General features: G+C 36.5%; 9 protein-coding genes across 11 annotated transcripts; 6 read left to right on the forward strand and 3 right to left on the reverse strand.

Moving 5' to 3' along the window:
- Positions 1-922: 922 nt before the first annotated feature.
- On the forward strand, positions 923-4,760 carry LOC104791561 (pyruvate kinase 1, cytosolic). Of its 2 annotated transcripts, XM_010517477.3 has the most exons (16): positions 923-1,244; positions 1,393-1,489; positions 1,589-1,686; positions 1,778-1,933; positions 2,047-2,124; positions 2,234-2,365; positions 2,487-2,567; positions 2,685-2,756; positions 2,860-2,949; positions 3,034-3,178; positions 3,307-3,395; positions 3,532-3,627; positions 3,715-3,782; positions 3,876-3,975; positions 4,062-4,121; positions 4,351-4,760. In XM_010517477.3, exons 1-16 carry the CDS (start codon positions 1,176-1,178, stop codon positions 4,501-4,503), a joined length of 1,584 nt encoding a protein of 527 aa, XP_010515779.1. In that variant the 5' UTR covers positions 923-1,175; the 3' UTR covers positions 4,504-4,760. The 2 variants fall into 2 exon arrangements, 1 of the variants encoding a protein (XP_010515779.1); XR_015559634.1 differs by lacking the exon at positions 3,715-3,782 and having other exon boundaries at positions 974-1,244; positions 3,532-3,657; positions 3,847-3,975.
- Positions 4,761-6,724: 1,964 nt separating this feature from the next.
- Positions 6,725-9,033, forward strand: LOC104699098 (F-box protein PP2-A15). The gene is made up of 3 exons (XM_019246369.2): positions 6,725-7,384; positions 7,504-7,622; positions 8,186-9,033. Exons 1-3 carry the CDS (start codon positions 7,073-7,075, stop codon positions 8,649-8,651), a joined length of 897 nt encoding a protein of 298 aa, XP_019101914.2. The 5' UTR covers positions 6,725-7,072; the 3' UTR covers positions 8,652-9,033.
- A 399-nt stretch (positions 9,034-9,432) lies between these two features.
- LOC104791562 (putative carbohydrate esterase At4g34215) lies at positions 9,433-11,520 on the reverse strand. Of its 2 annotated transcripts, XM_010517478.3 has the most exons (3): positions 10,259-11,096; positions 9,978-10,016; positions 9,433-9,836 (listed from the first exon to the last, which is right to left on the reverse strand). In XM_010517478.3, exons 1-3 carry the CDS (start codon positions 10,871-10,873, stop codon positions 9,540-9,542), a joined length of 951 nt encoding a protein of 316 aa, XP_010515780.1. In that variant the 5' UTR covers positions 10,874-11,096; the 3' UTR covers positions 9,433-9,539. The 2 variants fall into 2 exon arrangements, with proteins under 2 accessions (XP_010515780.1, XP_010515781.1); XM_010517479.3 differs by lacking the exon at positions 9,978-10,016 and having other exon boundaries at positions 10,259-11,520.
- Positions 11,521-13,742: 2,222 nt separating this feature from the next.
- Positions 13,743-15,359, reverse strand: LOC104791563 (large ribosomal subunit protein eL24y). Its single transcript, XM_010517483.3, has 5 exons — positions 15,051-15,359; positions 14,658-14,733; positions 14,453-14,554; positions 14,192-14,340; positions 13,743-14,080 (listed from the first exon to the last, which is right to left on the reverse strand). Exons 1-5 carry the CDS (start codon positions 15,059-15,061, stop codon positions 13,927-13,929), a joined length of 492 nt encoding a protein of 163 aa, XP_010515785.1. The 5' UTR covers positions 15,062-15,359; the 3' UTR covers positions 13,743-13,926.
- On the forward strand, positions 15,335-17,724 carry LOC104791564 (uncharacterized). Its single transcript, XM_010517484.3, has 4 exons — positions 15,335-15,742; positions 15,851-16,786; positions 16,948-16,995; positions 17,090-17,724. The coding sequence occupies exons 1-4, from the start codon at positions 15,548-15,550 to the stop codon at positions 17,501-17,503; spliced, it is 1,593 nt and encodes a 530-aa protein (XP_010515786.1). The 5' UTR covers positions 15,335-15,547; the 3' UTR covers positions 17,504-17,724.
- Positions 17,725-17,998: 274 nt separating this feature from the next.
- LOC104791565 (late embryogenesis abundant protein At3g53040) lies at positions 17,999-19,819 on the reverse strand. Its single transcript, XM_010517485.3, has 3 exons — positions 18,787-19,819; positions 18,549-18,706; positions 17,999-18,455 (listed from the first exon to the last, which is right to left on the reverse strand). Exons 1-3 carry the CDS (start codon positions 19,696-19,698, stop codon positions 18,152-18,154), a joined length of 1,374 nt encoding a protein of 457 aa, XP_010515787.2. The 5' UTR covers positions 19,699-19,819; the 3' UTR covers positions 17,999-18,151.
- An 848-nt stretch (positions 19,820-20,667) lies between these two features.
- LOC104791566 (beta-galactosidase 15) lies at positions 20,668-21,514 on the forward strand. Its single transcript, XM_010517486.3, is given in 3 exon segments — positions 20,668-20,978; positions 20,980-21,088; positions 21,168-21,514. Coding segments are annotated over 3 exon segments (489 nt in total). The 5' UTR covers positions 20,668-20,712; the 3' UTR covers positions 21,282-21,514.
- Positions 21,515-22,090: 576 nt separating this feature from the next.
- On the forward strand, positions 22,091-22,872 carry LOC147942809 (beta-galactosidase 16-like). The gene is made up of 2 exons (XM_087454098.1): positions 22,091-22,543; positions 22,629-22,872. Exons 1-2 carry the CDS (start codon positions 22,178-22,180, stop codon positions 22,761-22,763), a joined length of 501 nt encoding a protein of 166 aa, XP_087310224.1. The 5' UTR covers positions 22,091-22,177; the 3' UTR covers positions 22,764-22,872.
- A 946-nt stretch (positions 22,873-23,818) lies between these two features.
- LOC104699099 (D-galactoside/L-rhamnose binding SUEL lectin protein) lies at positions 23,819-24,648 on the forward strand. The gene is made up of 2 exons (XM_010414445.2): positions 23,819-24,275; positions 24,363-24,648. The coding sequence occupies exons 1-2, from the start codon at positions 23,940-23,942 to the stop codon at positions 24,474-24,476; spliced, it is 450 nt and encodes a 149-aa protein (XP_010412747.1). The 5' UTR covers positions 23,819-23,939; the 3' UTR covers positions 24,477-24,648.
- Positions 24,649-25,536: the final 888 nt, after the last annotated feature.

Raw genomic sequence — 25,536 nt, forward strand, 5'->3', positions numbered from 1 at the left:
GTAAATTTAGGTATCTTGTATGTTTTACAATGTCTGAAGGTTTTTGTGTGATGCAATAGAAAATTTTCTATTTAGTAAAAACAAATATATAGTTTGATGTTATATATATATATATATAGTTTGTAACTTTTGCTTCTTTTTTTTCGTCTAATAGAAGCAAAAGTTTGAGAAAAATACAAAAAAAAAACTTAAAACAAATAACACTAACTAAAAGTGCAACAAACCACACTTGATACTGAAGTCAATCGATTCTCCAAGTGATACGGCTGAAAACAGAGTGATCAGGAAAAACCATGAGTCTGACACCAATCTCTTCCTTCACTCCTTCGTTGTTCCTATAGTCTAAACATCCTAATGGTCAATATCATTCCTCATTTGATCATGCAACCACGATGGTCCTCCAAGTGATAAATAAGATTGGAATCTACCATCTCGTGTGACACTTTTAGCTACCATCTCGCGTGACACTTTTAGTAATAGCCATTGCCACCTTATTCGCTGAGCCAACAATTTGATGACATTCCCAATATAATTTTTACTTAATGTTAAATTAAGTATATATATTTTAATTTTATTATTAAATGTAAGATAACTAGTTAGAAATATGGATTGAATTTGAAAAATTTAGCAAAATCAAGTATAAATATTAGATGACAAATCGATCAAAAATAATTATACTAAAATTAATAGTTAGTTATAGAATAAAAAAATATTGGCATGCAACTTTTGTTATATGGAGATGAGGAGCTATGCTTTAGCATATTGTTTGATCTTAAAATTAACTGACGTATAAGAATTTAGAATATGAAAAAGTAATATATATATATTTAAATTGAAAAAGTTTAAACAAAGTATATATTGTATACCAAACATAAAACATTAGGGTTTAAGTTGATAAGAAAAGAACATAGGGGTATAATTTGCATTAAATGGAGAATGTATAGGTTAAAGAGTAAGAGAAAGAAAAAAAAAAAAAAAAAGCGTCGACTTGTTTCCTTTTCTTTATCATTTATTTTGCCACCGTTGCGTAATAATATCATTGAACGGAGTAGAAGAAAGCATATTCCACGGTCACCAAACCTCTCCCTTCGAACTTTTTTTTTCAGTCTGCGTCTCTCTCCCGTCACCGTCGAAACTACTGAGATCTCTCTCTCTCTCCAATCACTTCACCGAAGATGCATTCCAGTCATCTTCTTCTCGAGGAGCCGATCAGGATGGCTTCAATCCTCGAGCCTTCCAAATCTGTGAGCTCTCTCTCTCTCCCTCCCATCCCTTCCTGTTTAATGCTCTAATTTCTCAATTCTTCACCGATTTGAGATTTTTCACATGTATCGATTGCTCATGTAAGCATCGACTTCGTTGTAGAGGTTTGATCTGATCTTTTTTTCTCAGAGTTTCTTCCCGGCATTGACTAAGATCGTCGGAACTCTCGGTCCTAAATCCCGATCCGTCGAGGCTCTCTCCGGTTGTCTCAAAGCCGGCATGTCTGGTACTAACGATTATTTCTCTTTTTGTGTTTCTCCAGTTTTGTTTACTTGATTTAGGTTCGTCACACACTAATAGTTATGTTTTCGTGTTCTGTAATTAGTGGCTCGATTTGATTTCTCTTGGGGAGACTCTGATTACCACCAGGAGACACTAGATAATCTCAAGGTTGCTGTGAGGAGCACTAAGAAGCTTTGTGCTGTATGTTTTTTTTTTCCTTTCTCTTCTCTCAACTTTACTTTAGATTTGCTATATGCATCTGAGCTGAGATGTCTGATTTTGGGTTACTTAGGTTATGCTTGATACTGTGGGACCTGAGTTGCAAGTTATTAACAAATCTGAGAAAGCTATTACTTTGAAAGCTGACGGCCTTGTAACTTTGACACCGAATCAAGATCAGGAAGCCTCTTCTGAAGTTCTTCCCATTAATTTCAATGGGCTTGCCAAGGTTCTCTCTTATGACTCTTTATAGAGAATGAGATGATATTATATATGTAATCAAATTGTTATAGTGTTTAGTAGTATAGGTGTGTGATGTGTGTTTCTGTTTGATGTTTTCAGGCGGTGAAGAAAGGAGATACTATCTTTGTTGGGCAATACCTCTTCACTGGTAGTGAAACAACTTCAGTTTGGCTTGAGGTAAAAAAAATTTGAAGCTTGCGAATATAGTTTTGATTGTTTCTCTATGTCAAAGTTTAGACGTTTAGATGTATATGTTTTAAGACCTACCTCCCAAACGAATTTGCAGGTTGCTGAAGTTAAAGGAGATGATGTCATTTGCCTGTCTAGGAATGCTGCTACTCTGGCTGGTTCTCTCTTCACTTTGCATGCCTCTCAAGTTCACATCGATCTGCCAACTCTCACAGAGAAGGATAAGGAGGTCAGAGTTTCTTCTAATCTTTAAATCTCAGTGGTTCACTTTGTTCCCTCTATAATAATACATTTTTGGATTTATTGTTCGTGTGTTTGACCAGGTTGTATTTATTTGATATATCCTCTAGGTTATAAGCACATGGGGAGTCCAAAATAAAATCGATTTTCTCTCATTGTCTTATTGCCGACATGCGGAGGATGTTCGCCAGGTCTGTATTTTGTTATGCTGCCCTTCAGTTGTTGTGTCGTACTGTTTTGTGCATGCACTGTTAATTATGTTCTTCTTATAAGCTTGAACAATGACTAATTGTTGTTTCATAACACAGACCCGTGAAATGCTTAAAAAGTTGGGTGACCTCTCCCAAACACAAATATTCGCAAAGATTGAGAATGTGGAGGTAAGTGAAATATGTATTGATTTTTTGCTTTGTATGATGTCACAGTACCTTTTCTTTCTTTTTTTCGCTGAAGAGGAAGCTGCTAATTTTATATTTTATTTAGGGACTAACCCACTTTGATGAGATTCTACAAGAAGCTGATGGAATTATTCTTTCACGTGGGAATTTGGGGATAGATCTACCCCCAGAGAAGGTATGTTGGTTGGTCATTCAAATTGATTTGTCCGGCACCAAACTTCACACTTTTTTATAGTTACCTTGGTGGGTTTTATTGTAGGTGTTTTTGTTTCAAAAGGCAGCTCTTTACCATTGCAACATGGCTGGAAAGCCAGCCGTTCTTACCCGTGTTGTTGACAGTATGACTGACAACTTGCGACCAACTCGTGCGGAGGCAACGGATGTTGCTAATGCTGTTTTAGATGGTATGTTTATCCTTAAATATGCTTCTTAAATTCTTAGCAGAATCTGCTTGGTTTGATAAGTGTTATGAAATGCTGGAAGGAAATTCTTATCATCGCTTCTATCATAACTTCCATCTTACTTCCTGCAGGAAGTGATGCAATTCTTCTTGGTGCTGAGACCCTTCGTGGATTGTACCCTGTTGAGACAATATCAACTGTTGGTAGGATCTGTGCTGAGGTAGGCTGCATGATATATTCTTTTGTATCATTTTGTTGCTTTTATCTTTACATCCCATGCATCTTGTAACTATGTGCAACCAAATTGTGGCTTGTCTTCAGATTTGCTCTTACACAGTTTCTTTATCTGTTCATAGGCAGAGAAGGTTTTCAATCAAGATTTGTACTTCAAGAAGACTGTCAAGTATGTTGGAGAACCTATGACCCACTTGGAATCGATTGCTTCTTCAGCTGTAAGTCTGTCATCTGTGCTGCAGAGAGACGTAAGAAATGATTAGAAATGCAAATTTTCTAATATAGCTTAATTAATGCTTGATCAGGTACGGGCAGCCATCAAGGTTAAGGCATCAGTAATTATATGCTTCACCTCTTCTGGAAGAGCAGCCAGGTTCATAGCATTTCTTTTGGCTTAAACTGTTAATTTCGTTTGATCTATTTATATTTCTCGAAAGTATTTTTTATTCCTTTGAATTACGTGCAGGTTGATTTCGAAATACAGGCCAACGATGCCTGTTATTTCTGTTGTTATTCCCAGGGTTAAGACAAATCAGCTGAAATGGAGCTTTAGTGGAGCTTTTGAGGTATGTTTCTCCCCTGGTCTGTCGAGTTTATAGATTACATTCATTCCAATTTCTTACAAGGTTAACCCGTGTATCTCTCTTATCAGGCGAGGCAGTCACTTATTGTCAGAGGCCTCTTCCCAATGCTCGCTGACCCTCGTCACCCTGTAAGTCTTGTTATCTTTCTTCAACTGCATATTATATCTTCCTCTCTATTGGAGATAAAGACACTGACTCAAAGATACCCTATATGTGTTACACTAATATCACTCTCTCAAGACTTGTGCCTTTAGTATCATCAATATTGTTTGGTGTTCTGTTTGAATATGGCTGGAAACACAAGTATAGTACAAGTCTTTCAAACGTTTTTAATGAAACTTTGCTGTCTCTTTTAAGGCGGAATCAACAAGTGCGACAAACGAGTCAGTCCTGAAGGTTGCTCTAGACCATGGGAAGCATGCTGGAGTGATCAAGTCCCATGACAGAGTAGTGGTGTGCCAGAAAGTTGGTGATGCATCTGTGGTTAAGATCATCGAGCTCGAGGATTAACTTTTGCCTCACAAAAAAAAATCAAAACATTATAAAATTGGCTGCATTTTGGGTTGCCTTGAATTGATGATGACTCGAATGCCGGAGTGAGTATATTATCTCCGGGACTTTTGGTTTTTTTGCACTTAGGAGATTTGATGTCTATAAGGGTTGCCCCTTATTTTTCGCTATATTTGATTACCTTCAAAATTTAAGCATATGATAAAAGAGTATACAATGCCTAGCAAATTTTATAATAAGCTGTGTTACATTCCCTATTTTTTTCGATCTGTGACAAAGTTTTCTATCCTTTTAGACTATTTTCTCTTCTCTTGCAGTCACATCTCTACACATGAAGTTATCTCTTTTTCATAATTTATTATTGGTTTTATTCCTCTGAATATACATAGTGAAGCTTAAAATTGGTGGTTGATAAAATCGTATTTTGTCATTATTAATGAAAGAAGCAAAAACTGATTATCTAGGGAGCCATCAGAAAATAAAAATATCTAAGGCAAGAGAAAACAAAAAAACCAATATAGAGTTACACAACAACAAACTCTTATATTCTGTCATTCTGGATAACATTGATGATACAAGAGTCTTTTTTATAAAAAAATTTGTTTCGTATCTCTGGACCTTGTACACACACCATACCGTTTTCATATTTTAATTCGATTACTTTGTTTGATTATCTTTAAATTTATTTCGATTAGTCCACAGCCATGTGTTAGTGAAATTAACCTTCGTTAGTCTAATAGTTTCTGTTTGTTATGGACATTACCATTATTTACAGATTGCGGATTCAAAATTTCTGGAAGCATACCGTGCTGAACATTCAACCATCAATCGTGATTCCAAATATGGGGTAACTAATCTATGATTCTATATATATATATATATATATATGTGATGGACAAGTAATCCTTATTTATAATATGTTATAAAAAAAACAAAAAATTATTAAGAATATTATTTGAATGATGATGTTACCACCAAAGAAAAACAATTTATATATTATGTAGTTAACAAAAATTAAACTGAAAAAGAATACTAAATATTAGTTGTACACCACCTAAATAATCTTAATTAATATTGTCTTACATCAATAATGATTTCTGGTTGTGTTCAATTTATATGGTAGGTTTTCAATTGATTTTTTTTTTTTTTTTTTTTTTTGCATGCTAAAGTTTGGAGACCAACATTTTCCATGGTTGGTTTGAACATTGAATTGGGGTTTTGAACAATATTTAACGCCTCTCTCTATCTAGAAAACAAAAGAGAGAGACATTCACGCTTGATCATGAGTTATGATTTACGAATAATGCATTATGAATAGTTTAATTATGATGTTCTTGTTTTCAATTAATTCCCTAAACTCTTCCAGACAATTCGCTTTCTGAGAGAGAGAGTAATGATGTTTCATTGCTCCTAAACAAACCTTTACGAACAGCTCGTTGTAAATTAAGTTCTCTTTAATTTGAAAGCTAACAACAGTCTACGTCAATACATTTATTGATCTAAATTCCCAGTATATCTATATTTAAACACATGGTGTAAATGTACATCACAAAACTTTGGACAAAAAAAGAGAGGACCCTACATTATTATTTGTAAATACGTTAGCAACTACTCCAGAGAATAGTTTACCACATAAATTAAAACGTGAATATATTACAAAGTGAATCTTTTGGGTTTCATTGATTTGATGTTGATGATGTTGTTAGATTCACTCTAACGAAGACTAGTCTCATTTTTTCGTATGGGCCGGCCACCATCACTCAACATGAGATGAAACATTATCAAAGCATTTATGAATTTAGCCAAACATAATCCTAAATCTTTTAAATCAATTTGGACCTTTTCTGATTAACAAAAGAAGATTTTTTTTTTTTTTTGCATAAGGATATTTAACGAAGATCCAAATTGTTTAATCACACGAATGATTTGTAACGGAATAAAAAAAAAAAGTTACAACATCCTCCCTCCTCATTGTTTACACGTACTACAGTATGTATAAAAAAAATACATAACTCATTGGAAGAATCTTAATTTTAGGACTTAATTAGATTTTAATTTAAATTTAATTACTTCCACCAAATGCTTTACATCAAATCAAACGGACTTTTTCACGATCGTTCGGCGCTGCCACGTGGCACAAGTTTCCATCGTTGGATCTTAACATTGTACACGTCACCATTTTGCTGCATTCTTTTAATACTCTTTAGATATATATATATATATCTCTTTCCCTCACTTTCTCCGTTTCTCGTCTCCTCCTCCGACATTTTTCCGAGAAAATCACCACTGAGAAAGAAATATAGAGATAGAGAGAGAGAGAGAGAGAGAGAGAGAGAGAGCAAAATACATTAATAGAAAAGCTTTCATTAGTATTATTATTATCTCCGCCGCCATGGCTATCGAGCGTCATCGATTACGCGTATAAACCAATTTCGTTTTTTTTTTTTTTTCTTTTTTCCTTTTTCTTCTTGTGTGTGTACGGAGCTCTGCGTTTTGTGTAGCTTCTTCGGTCAACTTATTAGAAGAACGAGAGAGAGAGAGAGAGAGAGAGAGAGAGAGAGGTATTAGAATGGGTTCGTCCTTGTCGAATCTAAACGACGGGACGAATGGTTTGTCAATGGGAACTAGTCTGGGGGATATACCGGAAAGCTGCGTGGCCTGTGTGTTTATGTATTTGACTCCGCCGGAGATTTGCAATCTGGCTGGATTGAATCGTGCATTTCGTGGTGCGGCTTCTTCCGATTCCGTTTGGGATAAGAAGCTCCCTGCGAATTATCAGGATCTGCTTGATTTGTTGCCCCCTGAGAGGTATCTTACTCTCTCCAAGAAAGATATTTTCGCTGTCCTCTCTCGTCCCATCCCTTTTGATGATGATTCTAAGGTATTTTTTTTACATCTTGTTTGTGAGAGTTACGAGATTGTGATTGTGATTTTGTTGTTTTTGGATTTGGGAATTAGGGTTTTGGATGAATTTGTATGAAACTGTGTTTGTGTTTTCAGGAACTATGGATTGATAGAGTTACAGGACGGGTTTGTATGGCAATTTCAGCTAAAGGAATGGCTATAACTGGGATTGAAGACCGGAGGTATTGGAATTGGAATCCAACTGAAGAATCTAGGTACTCCACACAATCTCGCTTCTTGAATCTCAATTAGAGTTTTAGAAGATCAACAAGTAGAGATGAAAATAGGCTTGCAAAAGACTTGTTTATGATAATGTAAATTGACCTGAGTTTCGTGAGCTGTTGATCCTTGGATTGGTAGAGTTACAGGGCAGGTCTTTCGAGAACACTTGAGTATATATATATAAGAAACTAGACTTGGAAAAGGTTGTTTGAGGATTACGGTTTGATTAGTGGCCTGTTTTCTCGTAGTTTGTGAGGAGGTGACTCTGCTTTTTGAGTTTTGATAAATAGCTAATGTAGACTACGAGTGTTCTTGCCTAATATTTATAGTTATGGATTTTTTGAGTTGCTATTGTAGCGATGATTCATCTCAACTGCGAAATGATTAGGTTAGTGAGACAGTTCTGCATCTCAGTTTTTGGTATGAGACTGCTTTATACAACATGAGACGGGTGCGTAGCATGTGATAGAATTCCAATAATGAACAACTTAAAAGATGTATCAGTTTGTTTGTGGAACAAAAAGAGTAAAATTCTTGTGAATCTTCCCTTGAACAGGTTCCATGTTGTAGCCTACTTACAGCAGATTTGGTGGTTTGAAGTTGATGGAACAGTGAGATTTCATCTCCCACCTGGTATTTACTCTCTATCTTTCAGAATTCATTTAGGGAGATTCACAAAAAGGCTAGGGAGACGTGTGTGCCACTTTGAACACACTCATGGTTGGGATGTAAAGCCTGTAAGGTTTTCGCTTTCAACTTCTGATGGTCAAAATGCATCATGCGAATATTACTTGGACGATGTAGAGAGAGACGAAGCACTCGGGCAACACAAGCGTGGTTGCTGGATCGAGTATAGGGTTGGAGAATTCATTGTGAATGAATCAGAACCATCAACCGAAATCCAATGGTCGATGAAACAGATAGACTGCACACACTCGAAAGGAGGGTTATGTGTTGATTCAGTCTTCATAAACCCAATTGGTGATCTGAAGGAACACAGAAAGAAAGATTTTGTGAAATAGCTTTAAGAGAGATGATCACACACACCAAAAAAAGCTTTTGATTCTGGCAAGGTAAAAATTCTTATTAGTGGTTTTTTTTTTCGGGTCAACAAAATTCTTATTAGTGGTTATGTCGTCGTTTTTACTGGTTCCCAAAATTAGGGTACATCGAGTTTTTTTTATTGTCATTTTATTATTGTGCATTTCATCGAGTTTTTTTTTTGTTTGTTTGTTTTGTATTTACTTCATACTCATTTTGTTACACATTTTAGGCGAGAGGACTCTTTTTTGTGTGTGTATACCATGTTTATAGGTTGGATGTTGGAGACTATGACTATCTGTATCCAACCAAGATTATCTGAATTATTGTCTCTGACTAATTCTATTTATTTTGTTGTGTGTTTTTTTTTTTTTTTTTAAATCATATCCAATCAAATATGATATGCATAGGATTGGATCGAATAATACAGGCTATATAAAAATACAATTATCCAAAATATCTTTCAATCAAGCTTATCCAAAAATTCAAATGCTTGAATCCTTGAAACTATCAAAAAGATACATTATCTGAAAAAGATGTATGTTACAAGATACAGAAGAAGTCAAGACAGATGAGCTACGGAAACGAATTTATATGATGTAAAATATGTACTGTACTGAAAAGTTTGAGTATAGTCTTGTTTTCAAGGTCGGATTCACTTAAAGATTTAAGGATATCCAAAAAAAATAAATCCAGGTATTGGATCGGGGAATCACACATTTGTCTAAATTGGATATTGTTGATTTTATTTAAACAAAAAAATTATATAATTCAATTCATTAAGTGAATAAGACTTAAGTTTCTTTATAATAATAATTTGAACAAATATCATGAGGAATCCAAAAAATAAAGAGAAGAAAAATAAAATGTTACAAAAATGGTAAGGTAGGTGCCAAGATTTCTAAAAAGATGATATAAAGGGAACAACAGAAGGAAGTGATTAGAAGAGGCATATAGAGTGGTTGAGCTGAATTGGGAATATTGTCCGCGAAACTCTGGGCTATCATTTGACCGAGCCGGACCTGAGATGAAGTGGTAAGATGCAAACCGTCCGGTTCAAGAGGTAGACCCATGGCGTCAACACAGTACACGTTCTTAAGATCTGTCTTCAGTTGAGCTTTTCTCACCGCATCAAGATATGGTCCTGCCCCTGTCGCTAGAGCCACCTTTTTTTGTTTGTTTTACGTCCAAAATAACAAAACACATAAACAAGATATTTGAAGAATGTTAACTAAAAATATCTGATACATTGATACCAGTAGATTTTTTTATTTTAGGAATAAGACCAAAAATGTCAATTTGCATACACCACAGCTGGATTGGTAGTACGATATTTTAGCTACAGCCTGGATTAAAAAGAATGAGTAATCACGATTCACGAACCATAAAAAAGATTGCTAAAATAATGGAGCATTAAATACATTAAATCCGTAAATACTATATTCAACAAGATTTTTAGTCTGCATGTATTTTTTTTCTTTTATTTAATTTTCCACTATTCCAATATTACTTATCAAAAGTTCTACGAACTATTTGCTATATTGCGGATTATACCAAGTAGAAGCTAGATTGTTATTGTGCAACGTACCTGTATAATAGGAAGATTTGGCTGATCTAAATCACTTCGAAGATCAGTAAAATACTTGACTAGTCTCTTCTTATATACCGAAGCATCCACCATATCCACCGTATCCGACTCACCCTGATACCACAAAATCCCCCTGTACGAGCCGCCTCCACTACTAGCAACCGCGGCTTTCGCTCTCCTCACCGTCTCCTCGTAAAGAAACTCACCCTTTTGCCATTGGCTTAGTTTAGTCCCACCGATAGAGCAAGGAACCAAACCCACATGACCGAACCGGTAAAACAACCGATCAGCAAATGACATCCCCGGTCCAATACCATTGGTCTTGTTAACATCAATGTCAACGTGTAGTGGCTCTTTAGCAATTTCCCACTTGAGCTTGGCCGTGAGACGGAGGATTGAAGGGTTTGATCGACATTCCTGGGGGATCACACCGTCCCACACGGTGGTGTTTGTAGCGGTGTCGTTATAAACTCCACCTCGACCCGCCATATTGCTTTGCCCGGCCAAGATGAAGATACTGATGTTTCTTGGAATAGTTTGGGATTGGATTTGTGGTGGAGATTGAAGAAAAATGATGATGATGATAATAAAGAAGAAGAAAAAGATCTTGGTCATTGCTTTTGAAGTAAACTTGAAGATTGAGATTGAGATCCAGATCAGAGTCGAAGTAAGATGGAAGAGAGAATAATGTATTCCTCCTCTTCTTTTGTCTCTTTCTTCATATGCACTTCAAAAAAATTAGAAAGAAAACTTAATTAGTTTGGTTATTAAGTCAATAGACTCGAAACCTTTTCATACACAACAGGATTATATACAAAAATAAAAGGACTGATTTGTGTCTCGATACCTACACCTACATATATAATTAGTATGGGGATTTAAAACTTGATTAATTAAAAACGAAGCATAACAACGGTAATAACGTGACGTATAAATAAATATTAATACGAGAATGACGTAATCTCACAGCAACCAATAGAAAATGAAAAATTATACTAATTGGATTTCTATACTTTGTTAAATGTTTATGATTTTCTCAAAAAGACAGCTACCTAAACCAAAACTAAACCGAATCAAACCCAAAACCAACCAATGAGAGACATTTAATTTATTAGGTTAGAAAAAGTTGACCTGATATAGTAATAGAAAACTGAGTGATCTCTCCCATAAGTAAAACAGAGATCGTCACATGCACAAATCATCGATGATTCACTTGTTCTATTTCTTACAGATCTGCAATATATATTTCCAAACTATTATATGTTTTTGATGATTAAAATAGAAACTAATTAAAAAACCAAAATGATAAGAAGAAGAAGAAGGATCATGATGAGCGAATATGCAAGACGGCGTGCGGAAGTGAGTGATGAGTTCTTCACTTTTTGTTTCCTTTTGCTTTTCATATTCTCTACTTTAATAATTTTTGTATGCATTCATTCTTTTTTTCTACGTATTAGTGCTTTCTTGAAATTTATCATTTTGTAGTTTTTTTTTTCTCTTTTTCAGTTATACTAGGAATATTGAATATTCACATGAATGTTACCAAATAACTTTACGACCGACTGAGCTACTATGGCCTTCTCTATTGCAATGCACTACTAACAATTAAGAGGACAAACTTCGAACATTTACAAACAACAGAGCTGCAAGTAGGGTAGGTTTAATTAGGCTTTGCTTTGCTTTTTTGGAACCTAACCACTCGCACCAATTAGTTCTAACATTGCAAATGACTTCCACTTAATAATTAAAGAGGAATAAAAGGCTGTTTCAAGAAACGTTTTGAGCTCTTCTTGTTTCACAAGGAACAGCAGAAGTGAAACACGTTGTACTAAACACAGCATATTATGTATAATTAATAGGGATGGAAATATTAAACTGAATCATATATAAACATATAAAGACATAAACTATAAAACAGACAGAACAAAAAAATGAAGGTTTATACTACTAATATACGAATAGAATAGATGTTTTTAGTTTTTGTTACCGACTTTTATTTTGTTTTTCCAAAAACAGAACATGACAAAACTCAGAAGAAATCTTAACAATGACCTCTCTCAATAAAACCTTTTGATTTTTCAATATTTATGTTTATCTCCTCCCCTGAAACAAAAAAAAACACTAATTGAAATTTGTGAGGCTTCAGATCATGCATATGTTAATGTACGCAGTACGTTACATATATGAATGTACTCTCTAATCTCTTCTCTCTCTCTCTCTGGAGATCTCATCAATCCCAGCCATAAATGGCGGAAACTAGGAGAAGAATAGACTAGATTACAAATAGAATAATTATGAAGGTTTACTAATACACCAATAGATGTTGTAATTGCTGTTACCGACGTCTATTTTGTTTTTCTAAAAAACAGAACATGACAAAAAACTCAGAAGAAAGCTTAACAATGACCTTTCAATCAAACCTTTTATTTTTTCTCACCCCTGTTGGTTTTTGATGAACATTTTTTTTTGTAAATGATCGATGTACATTTGTAAACTCTCTAACCTATACATATCTTCTTACATTCCACATGAACCTTTGAAGCAGCCCTCACATACGAATTTCATAAAGTACTTTGGTATGCACTCTATTGGGATCAATGCGAGGGCTGCCGCAACGGCTGATGTGGAATGTAGATGATCAACAGTCATGAGGCCGGTGTTGGTTCTCTCTATTTCCCACTTCACAAACAAGTTTCATATATCTCCGAGAGAGAAATAGATTTGTTTGCTCCACAAGAGTTTAGAATTCTGATAGGAGAGACCGAAATAGGGATTGTCGTCTCTGTTTACAATCCACACGTAGTTCCTCGTAAAGATCGTGTGGGTGGCAAACAGAAACGAGTTCCCTCTCAATTGACAAAGTATTAGTGTAAATCGAAAATACAAGAGGAACCAAAATCAAAACAAGCACAAAAAGAAAGAAAAGTTAGGTGTGAGAAAATGGTGGTATTGTGGTAGAGTTATCATTTTCATCTTCTTCTTTTTTCCTTGCATCCTTCCTTTATATAATGTATCGAAATGTATAGTTGAGAGTGTATGGCGTTTTTGGGGGACAAGGATCATGCATGAACACAATATTTCTCCAAAGACATATGTTATGTTTTGGCCCCGTGAGAAATTTCCACAAGTAACTTTATTGCGAAAGTTGTTTGAGCCAATAACATGAATCTTTTTCAAATGTATGTAATTGAATAGTGAAAAAAAAAAACTCAACCAATATTCACGGTCACTGCAACTTCGGTTCTGAACAATCCGTAACAATTCAGGTTGTCACTCGTGCACAACAACAATCCTGAACATAATACGCAACAAGGTTGTTTGTTGTAACACTAGATAAAGCCAGTTAGAATCGACAATTGCACACTAACGCCAAAGCAATCTAACGTATGACAACAGTTGGCAACGTAGTCCGCAATGCTCTAAACAAGTTGGACAAAACACGAACACTTTTGAATCAACTGATGTGAGAAGACAATAGAGAGAGTAGTAAAATGAAATTCATAAGTAACAAAATTCTTAAGTCTGAGATTATAAGAGTTGCAAAAGTAAGAGACAAAAACTGATAACAAGGTTTTACGTTTGGCATAACATTCTGGAATCAACATTGCTAGTAAAAAAAAAGTAGCCACTACGCAGAAAACACAAAGTGAGAGAGATGGCTAGGCTCTTCAGCGTTTGCCACCACCACCTCCCAACTTAGGACCCTTTCCTGCAGCTGCAGCTTTGGGGAAATTTGCCTTGACCTTCTGTTGCTTAGAAGCAAATTCAACCTTCTTAGCCTTCTTTTCATCTTTGGTCTTCTTGATTCTTTCCTTGATCTCACTGTTAAATCATAACAATTCATTTTAAAAAGTCAAATACTTTCCTCAAATTTAACAATTCTGATGATACTAGTTGAATGATTCGAGTCTTGAGAGAGGAAAGAAAACTAACCGAAGAGCAGCTTCTCTGGCAGCATCACGAACTTCTGGCTTCTCAGCTCTCTTCTTCTGAATCACCTCCAAGGTAGCACCAACAATAGACCTAGAGTATGGCTTCTTGGTTGCACGTCTTCTTCTCTTCACAGCCTCTTGAGCTGCATCCTATAATATGTAACAAAATCAATTAGATATACTGATCTTTATTCACATGGGTCCGACATGTTAATCAAAAACCATAGAGAAATTTGGAACTCTATAAGGGTATCATCACTACCTTCTTGTGTTGTTTTCTGTACATGGCAGTCCATGAAAGCTTGGAAGGCTTCAACTTATTGTGAAAGTACCTCTTGCACTTTGAGTTAAGAAACAAGAAAACCTGATGGAACAATGAAAAACAAATATCAACCATTATAAGACTAAAGACCAAAAACATCAAATCTCATAAGATCAGGGGATTCATAAAAGTGAGTTTAGCTAACCTGAGAATCAGATCGGATAAATCTAATTCCCCTTCCTGGGTAAATTTTCTGCCCACTGAAACGACAAAGCTCCGTCCTGTATATATTCCGAAGATAATACACCAAATGAGACATTGATTGCAACAAGCAAATGATCTTTGCTAGTGAAAATATCTAAGTCTACATGATTAGAAATGAATCATATAGAGACCAATCACAGACCCAGATCCATCTAATCTTCATAGAGCAAAGAAAAACCCCAGCTTTGACTACCAAACTAACGAGAATCAAAGAGCCAGTCCAGAACAAATCAATCTCTCCGATGGAGTAAAATCATGAATCACTACACTACGCGATGCCAATTAGTCTCAATATAGGAACATAAACAGAGAGAGATAGAGTAGATTTGATTACTTGAGAACCATCGTTGCTGTTGCTCCTCCTCTTCGTCTTCTTCTTCTTCCTTCTGCTCAGGCTGCTCCCGGAAACCCTAAACTAGAAAACCCTAATTCAGTCGACACTTATATATAAGAGAGACTAACCAAAGCCATTTCCGTGTGTTTATATAATAACTTGGCCCGAACTGTAAGCCCAATAAAATAAACGCATCAAATAGGCCCATAGTTTTATTATTAAAGTGATGACGTCAGCATCTCCTCCAATAATTTATTTATTTTCCCACAGCCGACGACGAACCTGTCAATAGACCTTAAAACGGCGACGTTTCATAAAAGAAGGTTTGAAACAAAGTAGCAGCTAAGCTTTCTTCTCTCTTCTCTGCACAAGCTTCCAGAAACAAACAAAAAAAAAAGAGATCCAAAAAAAAAAAAAAAAAGAAAAATTGGATTCAATCGTCTTCGGATATTCCAAAGAGTACTATATAAGACTAAGATAAGAGAGATTAGTTGGATATGGAGGTGGAGAAGTGGAACAGCGACGGTGGTGAATACACGTCGGAAGACGAAGGAACGGAGGATTACCGCCGCGGAGGTTACCACTCCGTCCGGATCGGCGACTCGTTCAAGAACGGCCGGTATGTTGTCCAGAGCAAACTCGGTTGGGGTCATTTCTCTACTGTTTGGCTCTCCTGGGACACTCAATCCTCTGTACACACCTCTCTTACTCTCTCGCCATTTTTTTTTTAAATACGAATTGCTTGAATCTAATCCTTAAGATAGAGTTGGTTCTAATTTGTTGGTGTGATTTTGTTACAGAGATATGTGGCTTTAAAGGTGCAAAAGAGTGCTCAGCACTACACTGAAGCTGCAATGGATGAGATAACAATATTGCAACAGATTGCAGAAGGAGACACTGATGATACTAAATGCGTTGTGAAGCTTTTGGATCATTTCAAGCACTCAGGTCCTAATGGGCAACATGTATGTATGGTATTTGAGTATTTGGGTGATAACCTGTTAACGCTGATTAAGTATTCTGATTACCGTGGCTTACCTATTCCGATGGTTAAAGAGATTTGTTACCACATGTTGGTTGGGTTAGACTACTTGCATAAAGAGCTTTCGATTATTCATACTGATCTCAAGCCTGAGAATGTTTTGTTGCCGTCAACGATTGATCCGTCTAAAGATCCTAGGAAGTCAGGAGCTCCTCTTGTTCTCCCCACTGATAAGGATAAGAGTCAAGTTGACTTCAATGGGGATTTTGTCAAAAATCAAAAGACAGGGGTTCGTAGAAAGGCTAAGCTTTCGGCTGCTCAGGGAGACGCTGAGGTTAAAGGCAATACTGAATCTGAAAAAGTTCGTGGACTTGGATCACTGGTTAATGGAACACCGAGTGGTGCGGAGAAATTGATGGAAGAAGAGTGTCCTTCAACTTCTGCTACAAATGGATTAGATGGTAGCGAGAAAGGGAAGCAAGGTGGTAAGAATGGGAGTCGATCGAGTAGAAGGCACCTTGTGGCATCTGCTGACCTCAAGTGTAAACTTGTTGACTTTGGTAATGCATGTTGGACTTACAAACAGTTCACAAGTGACATTCAAACGAGACAGTATAGGTGTCCAGAAGTCATCCTTGGATCTAAGTACTCTACATCTGCAGATCTTTGGTCCTTCGCTTGCATATGTTTTGAACTTGCCACTGGAGATGTACTTTTTGATCCCCATAGTGGAGACAATTATGATAGAGACGAGGTATGCTCTAGTCCTGGTGTCTGTTTGCTGTTGTGTTATCCTCATATTTTTGGCTTTCTCTTATATTGTTTTGTGGGATTTTAGCATCGTTATGCTTTTAGATCGTTTTAGTTTTGTTTATGGGAGTTTGGAGAATCTAATTTGGCCTTTTCTGATAATAGGACCATTTGGCTCTGATGATGGAGCTTCTTGGGATGATGCCACGCAAGGTATAGCAGAATCATCAGCAGATAGTTTGATTTAAGAAGTTTGTTTCGACAATTTGAATAGCTAAACCCTTTTTTCTTTTTTGTGTGTTTGCAGATAGCATTAGGAGGCCGCTACTCCAGAGATTTCTTTAACAGACATGGTGATCTTCGACACATCAGAAGACTCCGTTTCTGGCCCATGAACAAAGTCCTGACCGAGAAGTACGAGTTCAGTGAGCAAGATGCGAATGACTTGAGTGATTTTCTTGTTTCGATTCTTGATTTTGTCCCAGAAAACCGACCAACTGCGGCTCAGTCTCTGTTACATCCGTGGATCAACTCTGGTCCTCGCTCTGTAAAACCTTCGCTCTCACCTAAAAAATCCGAAGACAAGCTCGATACAGAGAGAAAGAAGACAGAGAATGAGGAGCAAGAAGCTATGGAAGTAAAAATGGGGAACGTTGTCATATCATCCTCAGACGCCAAACCAGGTACGAGCAGAAGCTCCTCTCTTAAGCAAGCAATTTGACTTCTGAGATTTGTCCGTTTGATATCTGAGTTCTGTTCTGTAATTGAGCGAGGGAACCTTGTGATATTAAAAATTGGCTGTGTGTCAGTGAGATAGCACGAGTGAGAACCATCTCAAAAGCTTGTTTAATAGAAAGTCATGAGCTCTCCAACAGTTTCATGTATGCAGAGTCATATCTTGATTGTGTACTTTTACGAATCCAATACAAATTTATTCACACATTTGTCGTAAAATATTTGATTGAAATATACACCATCATCTGACAAAACCACTGATCAAGGGTTTGTGCAATTCCGGTTTCCGGCTTGGTGCTAGTGTTTTAACACCATTACGTAGGCAGTATTAGTCAATTGATGTCATATTACACTTGACACATCTAGTTTAAATGCTTAGCGGCAATGGAAGCAAGACATTCGTTATTTTGTAGCTTTTCTAATGAATTTGCCACACTCAAGAAAATCAATTCATGATCAGCCTCGACAACAGAATCCGATATATAGATATATATGCTTTCACTTTTTCATATCACCATGTTGGAAAAGGAAACATCAGTTAAACCCCCAAAAGGCCTAAAAGAAAAGCAGTTTTATTACAAATCAAGACTGGTATCTTCTTTCACATAAACCCAAACGCAGCGTTATTATTACATCACAGCTTCCCTTTCTCTTCCACGACGACTTTGCCTCTTCCTGCATCGTCATCCATCTCCCCAACATCGTTGAAAGTCTGGCCAGTCATTTGATCCGACGTTTTCAGGGAAGTTGCCACGTGTCCAGGCCTTGTATCTTTCACGTCAACCGTCACAGTTGTCTTCCCCGTGCCTGTGCCTTCGTCTCCACGCACCGCCCGTGTCTCATCACCAGACGGCGTCGTCGCACCAGTCAGCTTACTCTTTATTGCTCCCGTCATGTTCCCCAACGCACCCATTATCGTTCCCTTCCCTTCTTCACCTCTACAAGAACAATTACAACACATATTAGCACATTCACTAAGTAAAAGTTCCGACCCTTGGATCAAATATATTCTAGGAGATCATGTCCTATACCTTTGGGCAACAGAATCTCTAGTCTCATGGGCTTTGTCAGCAGCCGTTTCTTTGCTCTGTTCCGTCCTTCTAGAAGCATCTTCTTCAAGTTCTTTGCCCTCAAGTCTCATCTCTTCCATCTTCCTCCTCGCTTCTTCTCCGGTCTCGTCCAGCTTCTCCTATTAATTAGCAATAAACGTCATTTTACTAACCAACTGTGCATATCTAAACACATAAAATATTCTGCTAAGTTCATTACCTTGGCCGTGTCTTTGGTCTCAACGGCTTTTTGTTTGGTTTCCTCTGTCTTGCCAGACAAGAAACCCATAGCTCTCTTTGCCGTGTCCACCGCACTATCCTTTAGTTCACCAATCTTACTCACTCCCACATCTTTCCCTTCCGTCGCCTTCTCTGCTGTATAGTCTTTGTATTCACCCATTTTCTCGGCCGTCTTATCTTTGGCTTCCTTAGCCTTATCAGCCGTGTAATCTGCCGTCTCCTTTGCTTTCTCTGCAGTCTTATCCTTTGCTTCTATCGCCTTGTCCACTGTGTAGTCTTTGTATTCACCCACCGTCTCGGCCGTCTTGTCTTTGGCCTCCTTTGCCTTCTCAGCAGTGTAGTCTTTATATTCGCCCATTTTCTCCGCCGTCCTATCTTTAGCTTCTTTCGCCTTCTCTGCCGTGTAATTTGCGGTTTCTTTAGTCTTGTCCGCCGTCTTGTCTTTAGCTTCTCTCGCCTTCTCTGCCGTATAGTCTGCGGTTTCCTTAGTCTTGTCCGCCATCTTGTCTTTAGCTTCTCTCGCCTTATGAGCAGTGTAATCAGCAGTTTCCTTTGTCTTCTGTGCAGTACTGTCTCTAACCTCTCCAGCCTTCTCTCCGGTTGCGTCTCTCATCCCCGCTTCCTTCTCCGATGCAATCCCGGCTCCCTCTCTGGTAGACTCAGCCGCATCATGGCTTTTACCGATCACTGCTTCTTTCGTTCCTTGCACGGCCTTCATCACCGAGCCTATTAGTCCGGGCCTCTCCGGCTCGGTCGTCGTAGCCCTCTCTGTTACTTTGTACGTCACATCCCCTCTGTTGATATCTTTCAGATCTTCAGCCGCTAGACTAGCCACGGCCTCAGCTCTCTCAGCCTTCGCGGACCTCTCTGCCTCCCGTTGTCCTGACGCCATGGTTTGTTTGGATGCCAAGAAAGATTTTAGATAGATTTTTAAAAATATATATATTTTCGAATTGTCTCGTGGTGTGTTAATGAGTATTTTAGAGCTGCTTGTTGGTTTTATAGCAAGTGTTCTAGTTATAGTGAGATGCCACGTGATGACCTTGATGAAGCAAAAGTTGCTACGTGTGTTCTGGTATTCTCCTTAATTTCCGAATTCATTAATCCAAATATCCCTTTTGCTCGACACGTATCTGAGACCATCGTTCTATTGAGAAACAATGCCACGTGGGCTTTTCATGCATCGAGAGAGCTGGGACTTAACGTGCAAGGAAGCAATTATGGTCGGTTCTCACATACTTCTAAACCGTGTATCACGCATATTAAAAAAACGTTTTCCCTTTTTTTTTTTATTTATTTCTTTCAATTATTTGTGTTAGTTTAGCGAAATTAATGCACCCAAAGTACAAACTGTCCCACAACCGAGAACTAAACCTCATAACATTCCTAGAAAAACAATACAAAATCCGTATAGACAAAAAAGTAGACGCACCTTAATTCATTGACGTACGTTTTAACTTAAACTCCTAATTTAGGGTTTCATTGATAACGTTAATCAAAGTTCTTTTAGTTTAAAAATGAATTAGTTATGGCATAATTTTTCCAATCAACAGAAAAATAATAATTATGGAACATGTAATTTTGCTGACAATGTATTTTCAGCAAAGTAGAAAATATATTTCTAACATGAGAGAGTTTAACCGGTTTCAGAAACCATTGAATGGATTTCTACTTTTTGCTGTTGTAAATGCAAACCTATTATTAAGTAATCGTAGAAAAGTCAAAGGAATTGTCATTCACTAACTCCTCCGAAAGCCAAGAAGAAGGAGAACAAAAAATCAAGTGAAAACTTTAAGACCACGTCCACAACCACAAGACGAATCCACCTCTCATATAAATTTCATTCTTATTTAAAGAAAATAATTATCCATAATTAATAGCCTACGTACACTCTTTTGGATCATTTATGAGAACACTAGGGAAAAAAATGGGAACTTCACATTGCCGTCGTCTTCATGGCTTTATTTTGCTTCTAGCTATGTTTATTTCCTCTGTGTTTAGTGTAGCTGCAAAGATGGAAGGCGTTTCTTTTCTCGGTGACCCGAAACGTAGTCTCTCCGGCTCCAATGATTCCTCTCTTAGTGAGTCTGGGGGATCATATAAAATGTGCGCGACTCATAGAGAGGCTAAGGATGGTGAACCAATGCCATTGGATTTTGATTGTGAAAAAGGGTGTTATTTCAAAAATCACTTTCGCCGACTATGGCCAAGCAACTGGTAGCTGTGGGAAATTTAAACGCGGTAATTGTGGAGCAAGCAATACCTTGAATATCGTCAGAAAGGTAAATAAAATCAATTAACACATATATAATTATTTTCCAAATAGTGTTCTTATTATTATCGTTTTTTTTTTGGGTGCAGAAATGTCTTAGGAAAGAGAAGTGTAAGTTGTTTGTCCCGGACAAGATTTTTGGTCCGAGTCACTGCAAGGGAGCTCTCAGACTCGTTATTGACGCTACTTGTACGAAAGCTTAGTTTTTGGTTTCCTACTTTAGTCGTTTTGTTTCAGATTACAAAGGTTTCCTTTCCGAGTTAACCTTTGTTGTACTTTTTGCTTGAGTTTAGTCTAAAGTCCTTTGTAACTTTTTCCTTTTTCTCTTATTTTGATAAAAAGTCTTTTAATTTGTAACTGATATATACGTGAGTTCATATATAACTTTATTTATTTTTTATTTTTATTTTTTTTTCAATTATATAACTTTATTTACTATACACGAGTTTTTGATATTAATTAAGATTGAGTATAAGGAGTATGTAGTTTAGTTCTTTTCAAATTATTTGCGCTCTGTATTCTCTTATAGAAACAACAAATACAAGATACTATTGGTTAAGACTTAAGATACAAGATACAAGCGTCGTTACGGTTCAGCTAGCTGTGTAGCCAAACATTATTTTTACTAAAGTAATGACATCCGTTACGGCTAGGACGCATATTTTTTAAGTGCAGACGTAAAATATCGAAAGAAGAATATACTAATTAGTTTTCCGGCCTTCCAATAAAGTTAATTAGCAGAGACGAAATTCTAATGATCACTGGAATTGTGAAACCGGTTAAGCTATATAATAAGGTCTTGGGGAATATTTTCTACTGAAAATGCAAAGTAATTGAATAGTAATTAGAAGTGACATTCACCAACACCTCCGATCGAATGCCAAATTTAGAACAAAATTTAAACGACAAATTGATAGAAAACTTCGCAGCCATATCCGCAAACAAACTCGCATCTCCAAGAACCATATAATTATTCCATTGTAAATCAAAATCAAAACATTACATATTTACATTTAACAACCATCCTTAAGTTAGTAGCTATCTTATAGCATTTTCATTGTCTTTCTGATCTATAAGGAAACCCAAAACTAGAATAAAAATGGAAACTACACATTGTCTCCCTCGTCATGGCTTAATCATTTTGCTTCTTGTTACATTCCTTTCTTATGTGTCTTGTTTTGATTCAATGATAAACGGTTCTTATATTAATGCAAGAGACATCAGAATCCACCGTTATAGGAAACGTGTTCTCTCCAGTTCCAAATCTGGAGGATCTCAACCGAATCAACGGCCACTGTGCTTTGCGAAATCGGCGCCTAGAGACTTAGTACCCATCCTTTGTGGTGGAGGATATGTTATCTCTGATATAAAATTTGCCGACTATGGCCAACCCACGGGCGACTGTGAAAAAACGTTTAAACGTGGAAACTGCGGTGCACCCGCTACTTTGAGGTTCGTCAAAAAGGTTTAAATCTAAACATATTTGATTATCTCTTTGAATGAAGTACTTGTACGTATTTTCCATATCTTATTGTTCTTATTTTATGCAGAATTGTCTTGAAAAAGAAGAATGTTATCTTCCACTGACAGACGAGATGTTTGGTCCGACCCATTGTAAGGGACTTGTTAGATTCGCTTTTTCCGGTTCTTGTAAGAAGAAAAAAAGTAACTTAAAGGATTCGTGATTCTTATAACAAATTTGTCTTTTTGCTCTTTTTTTGTTTTTTTTTACAATTATGTTGTTGCTTATCATATTTATGATTTTTTTAGAAGGAATATCTTTTATCAAGTGCATCTTTTATGTTGCTAACTTAGACAATCCATCGAATCACGCTCGTGTTTCCTATGTGCATATTTGACTGGACTCTTTTCCTCTCCGATTATACATAAGAAAGAGTGTTATATAACAATATGCTATAATCAAATCTATCTATGAAAAGATATACCAGCCAACAAGTAACCTCCGAGGGAACTACATCTACATGACTACATGTACCCTAACCCTAGTGTTTTTGTGTAAGAGGGACTACAGATAACTTAATTGGCAATTTATATCAATTATATAAATGTCGTTATTGAAATTCAAATCCGCATAATTCTGCGTTTTTAAAAAGGATGTATAAATTGTTTTGATAGTGAGGAAACTGAAGTAAAAGAATGCAAAATTTACATATTAACATGGAAGTGTTGTTTTGACAAAAAAAAAACATGAAAGTGTTGAAAACACACGTAAGAGAGCGGAAACTCGCCGATATTGTCTATATATAGGAATAAATTTTCACCTAGCCAAAAAAGTTTAGAGCAAAGCATACAAGATGAAAAAATCTCTATAACTTAATAAATAACTTATTGTTGGTGTACAAAACCTTATATATGTAAACAAGAAGATCAATCTTATTAACCAAAAAAAAAAAAAGATCAATCTTCATGTTAACGCCGAACCTTCCTAACAAAAAGGTTATGTAAGAATACATATGGATAAGTTATCAGTAATTCAGTATAATAATACGATCAATTAGCGGAGACAAGAGCCTAAAGATCCATGGGATGTGAGACTAATTAGACTACCTTTTTTTAGGAAAGCAATTCAAAAAATCTTCTGGAAATGCAAATTTGTTATTTAGTAAGCGCGACAGAGTCAGAATGAATGTCCTTCACCAACACCTCCGAAAGCCAAGATGAATGAAAAGTGGAAAAAAAAAAGAATACAAATGAATTAGAACATAGCTAATAGGACAAATTGATAGTAAACTTCGCAGCAACATTATGAAAACACTACCTATATATAACTAAATACACACGTAATTAAGTAGTCTGCTTAGCATTTTCATTATGCCTTCTGATTTGTAATAGAACGCAAAATGGAAACTTCACATTATTTTCGTCGTCATGGCTTCATCATATTGCTTCTTGTTATGTTTCTTTCATCTGTTTCTAATCTTGCTTCAAAAATCAACGGGTCTTTTGATGCAAGAGGCACTAATTCTAAAGGATCTCCTCCACGGGGAAAAGAATATTCTTTCTGCGGGTTGAATAACCCGTCTGAGGATGGTATCATATTTGCACCTAAATGCGATAAAGGATATTGTTTTTCGCAGATCAAATTTGCGGACTATGGTCAGCCCACTGGTTCATCATGTGAAACGCTTAAACGTGGAAACTGCGGTGCGCCCGCTACTTTGAGACTCGTCAAAGAGGTTGTTAACAAAGTTACCCAGCAATTATAATCTGTTTGACGATAATTCTTTCTTATTGATTGTTATTATTTTTTTTAATTCATGCAGAATTGTCTTGGAAAAGAACGGTGTAGGATTTATATTACAGACGAGATGTTTGGTCCGACACATTGCAAAGGACCTGTTAACTTCGTTTTTTCTGCAATTTGTAAAAAGACTTGAGGCTTTCTTAATTGTTTCATACGTTAAGAGAAGGTTATTCGTGTAACGTTTTTTCTTCCCTTTATTGTTTTGATGCACCGCATCTCATGTTGTTGATTTACGTAATCCACTGAATTAGGCTTTTGTTTCCTATTTCAAGCTTTGAAAAGAAAACAAAAAATGATTTTAGACCTCCTCCGGTCCGGTGATCAGTATGCTAATTCAATTATTCAGCTTTCCCTAGCTTCCACTGTTTTTTCTAAAATGTATTATTAATACATAGAAAATGCATCTCAAGGGTAAGTGTGAATTGTTATCCTATATGGATAAGACATAAGAGTACGTACTATAATTTTTTTTATTATTATAAATACCTTTTCATTAATTCTTCAAATTGGGTAACCAGATTACAACCAAGCTCCAACACGGAGTGAGACCTACACTGAGACAAACAAATGCATAAACAGGAAACAAAGACCATGGTTAATGAAAAACACGAAACCATGCAACCAAGAGAGTATCTGACGGGTTAGAGATCCTTTGATTGAGCGTTAGCGGACCCAGATGAGACCTGAGAATGTTCTTTGTTTCCAAGAGTACTGCAGAAGCTGGACGGAAGGAGGCGGTGTGAATACGGGAGTTTCGTTCTTTCCAAATTGAGTACACCGAAGCTTGGTAGGCTAGACGAAGGATCCAAGCGATGTACGTACTATTATTAGTTGTGCATGGAACTTAAATCGGAAACCTGATGATATGTACGTTTTACCGCACACTCTAAGAATCATATCTAACAACCACACGGATCTATGTTACACACGTACGGAGTAAACTCGTACTCGCCCAAAAGATATAAAATCAACAACGTACACTTTCTCTTCACTTTTGCTTTTACCCAAGCAACTCAATATTTCCATTTATTTCGTATCGTCAATATAGCTTCATGGATATTTTCTTCTTCATGCTCATCCTCTTGAAATTAATATCGTCCAACATGTTTTCTAGGATATCAATATTGTAGACGATCTCGAACTCTCAAAATAATCAACTAATTAACCCAAAAAAAAAAAAAAACTGCGGAATA

Source organism: Camelina sativa, chromosome 6 (genome assembly GCF_030686135.1).
Source record: "Camelina sativa cultivar CO46 ecotype springtype chromosome 6, ASM3068613v1".
Classification (NCBI taxonomy): Eukaryota; Viridiplantae; Streptophyta; class Magnoliopsida; order Brassicales; family Brassicaceae; genus Camelina; species Camelina sativa.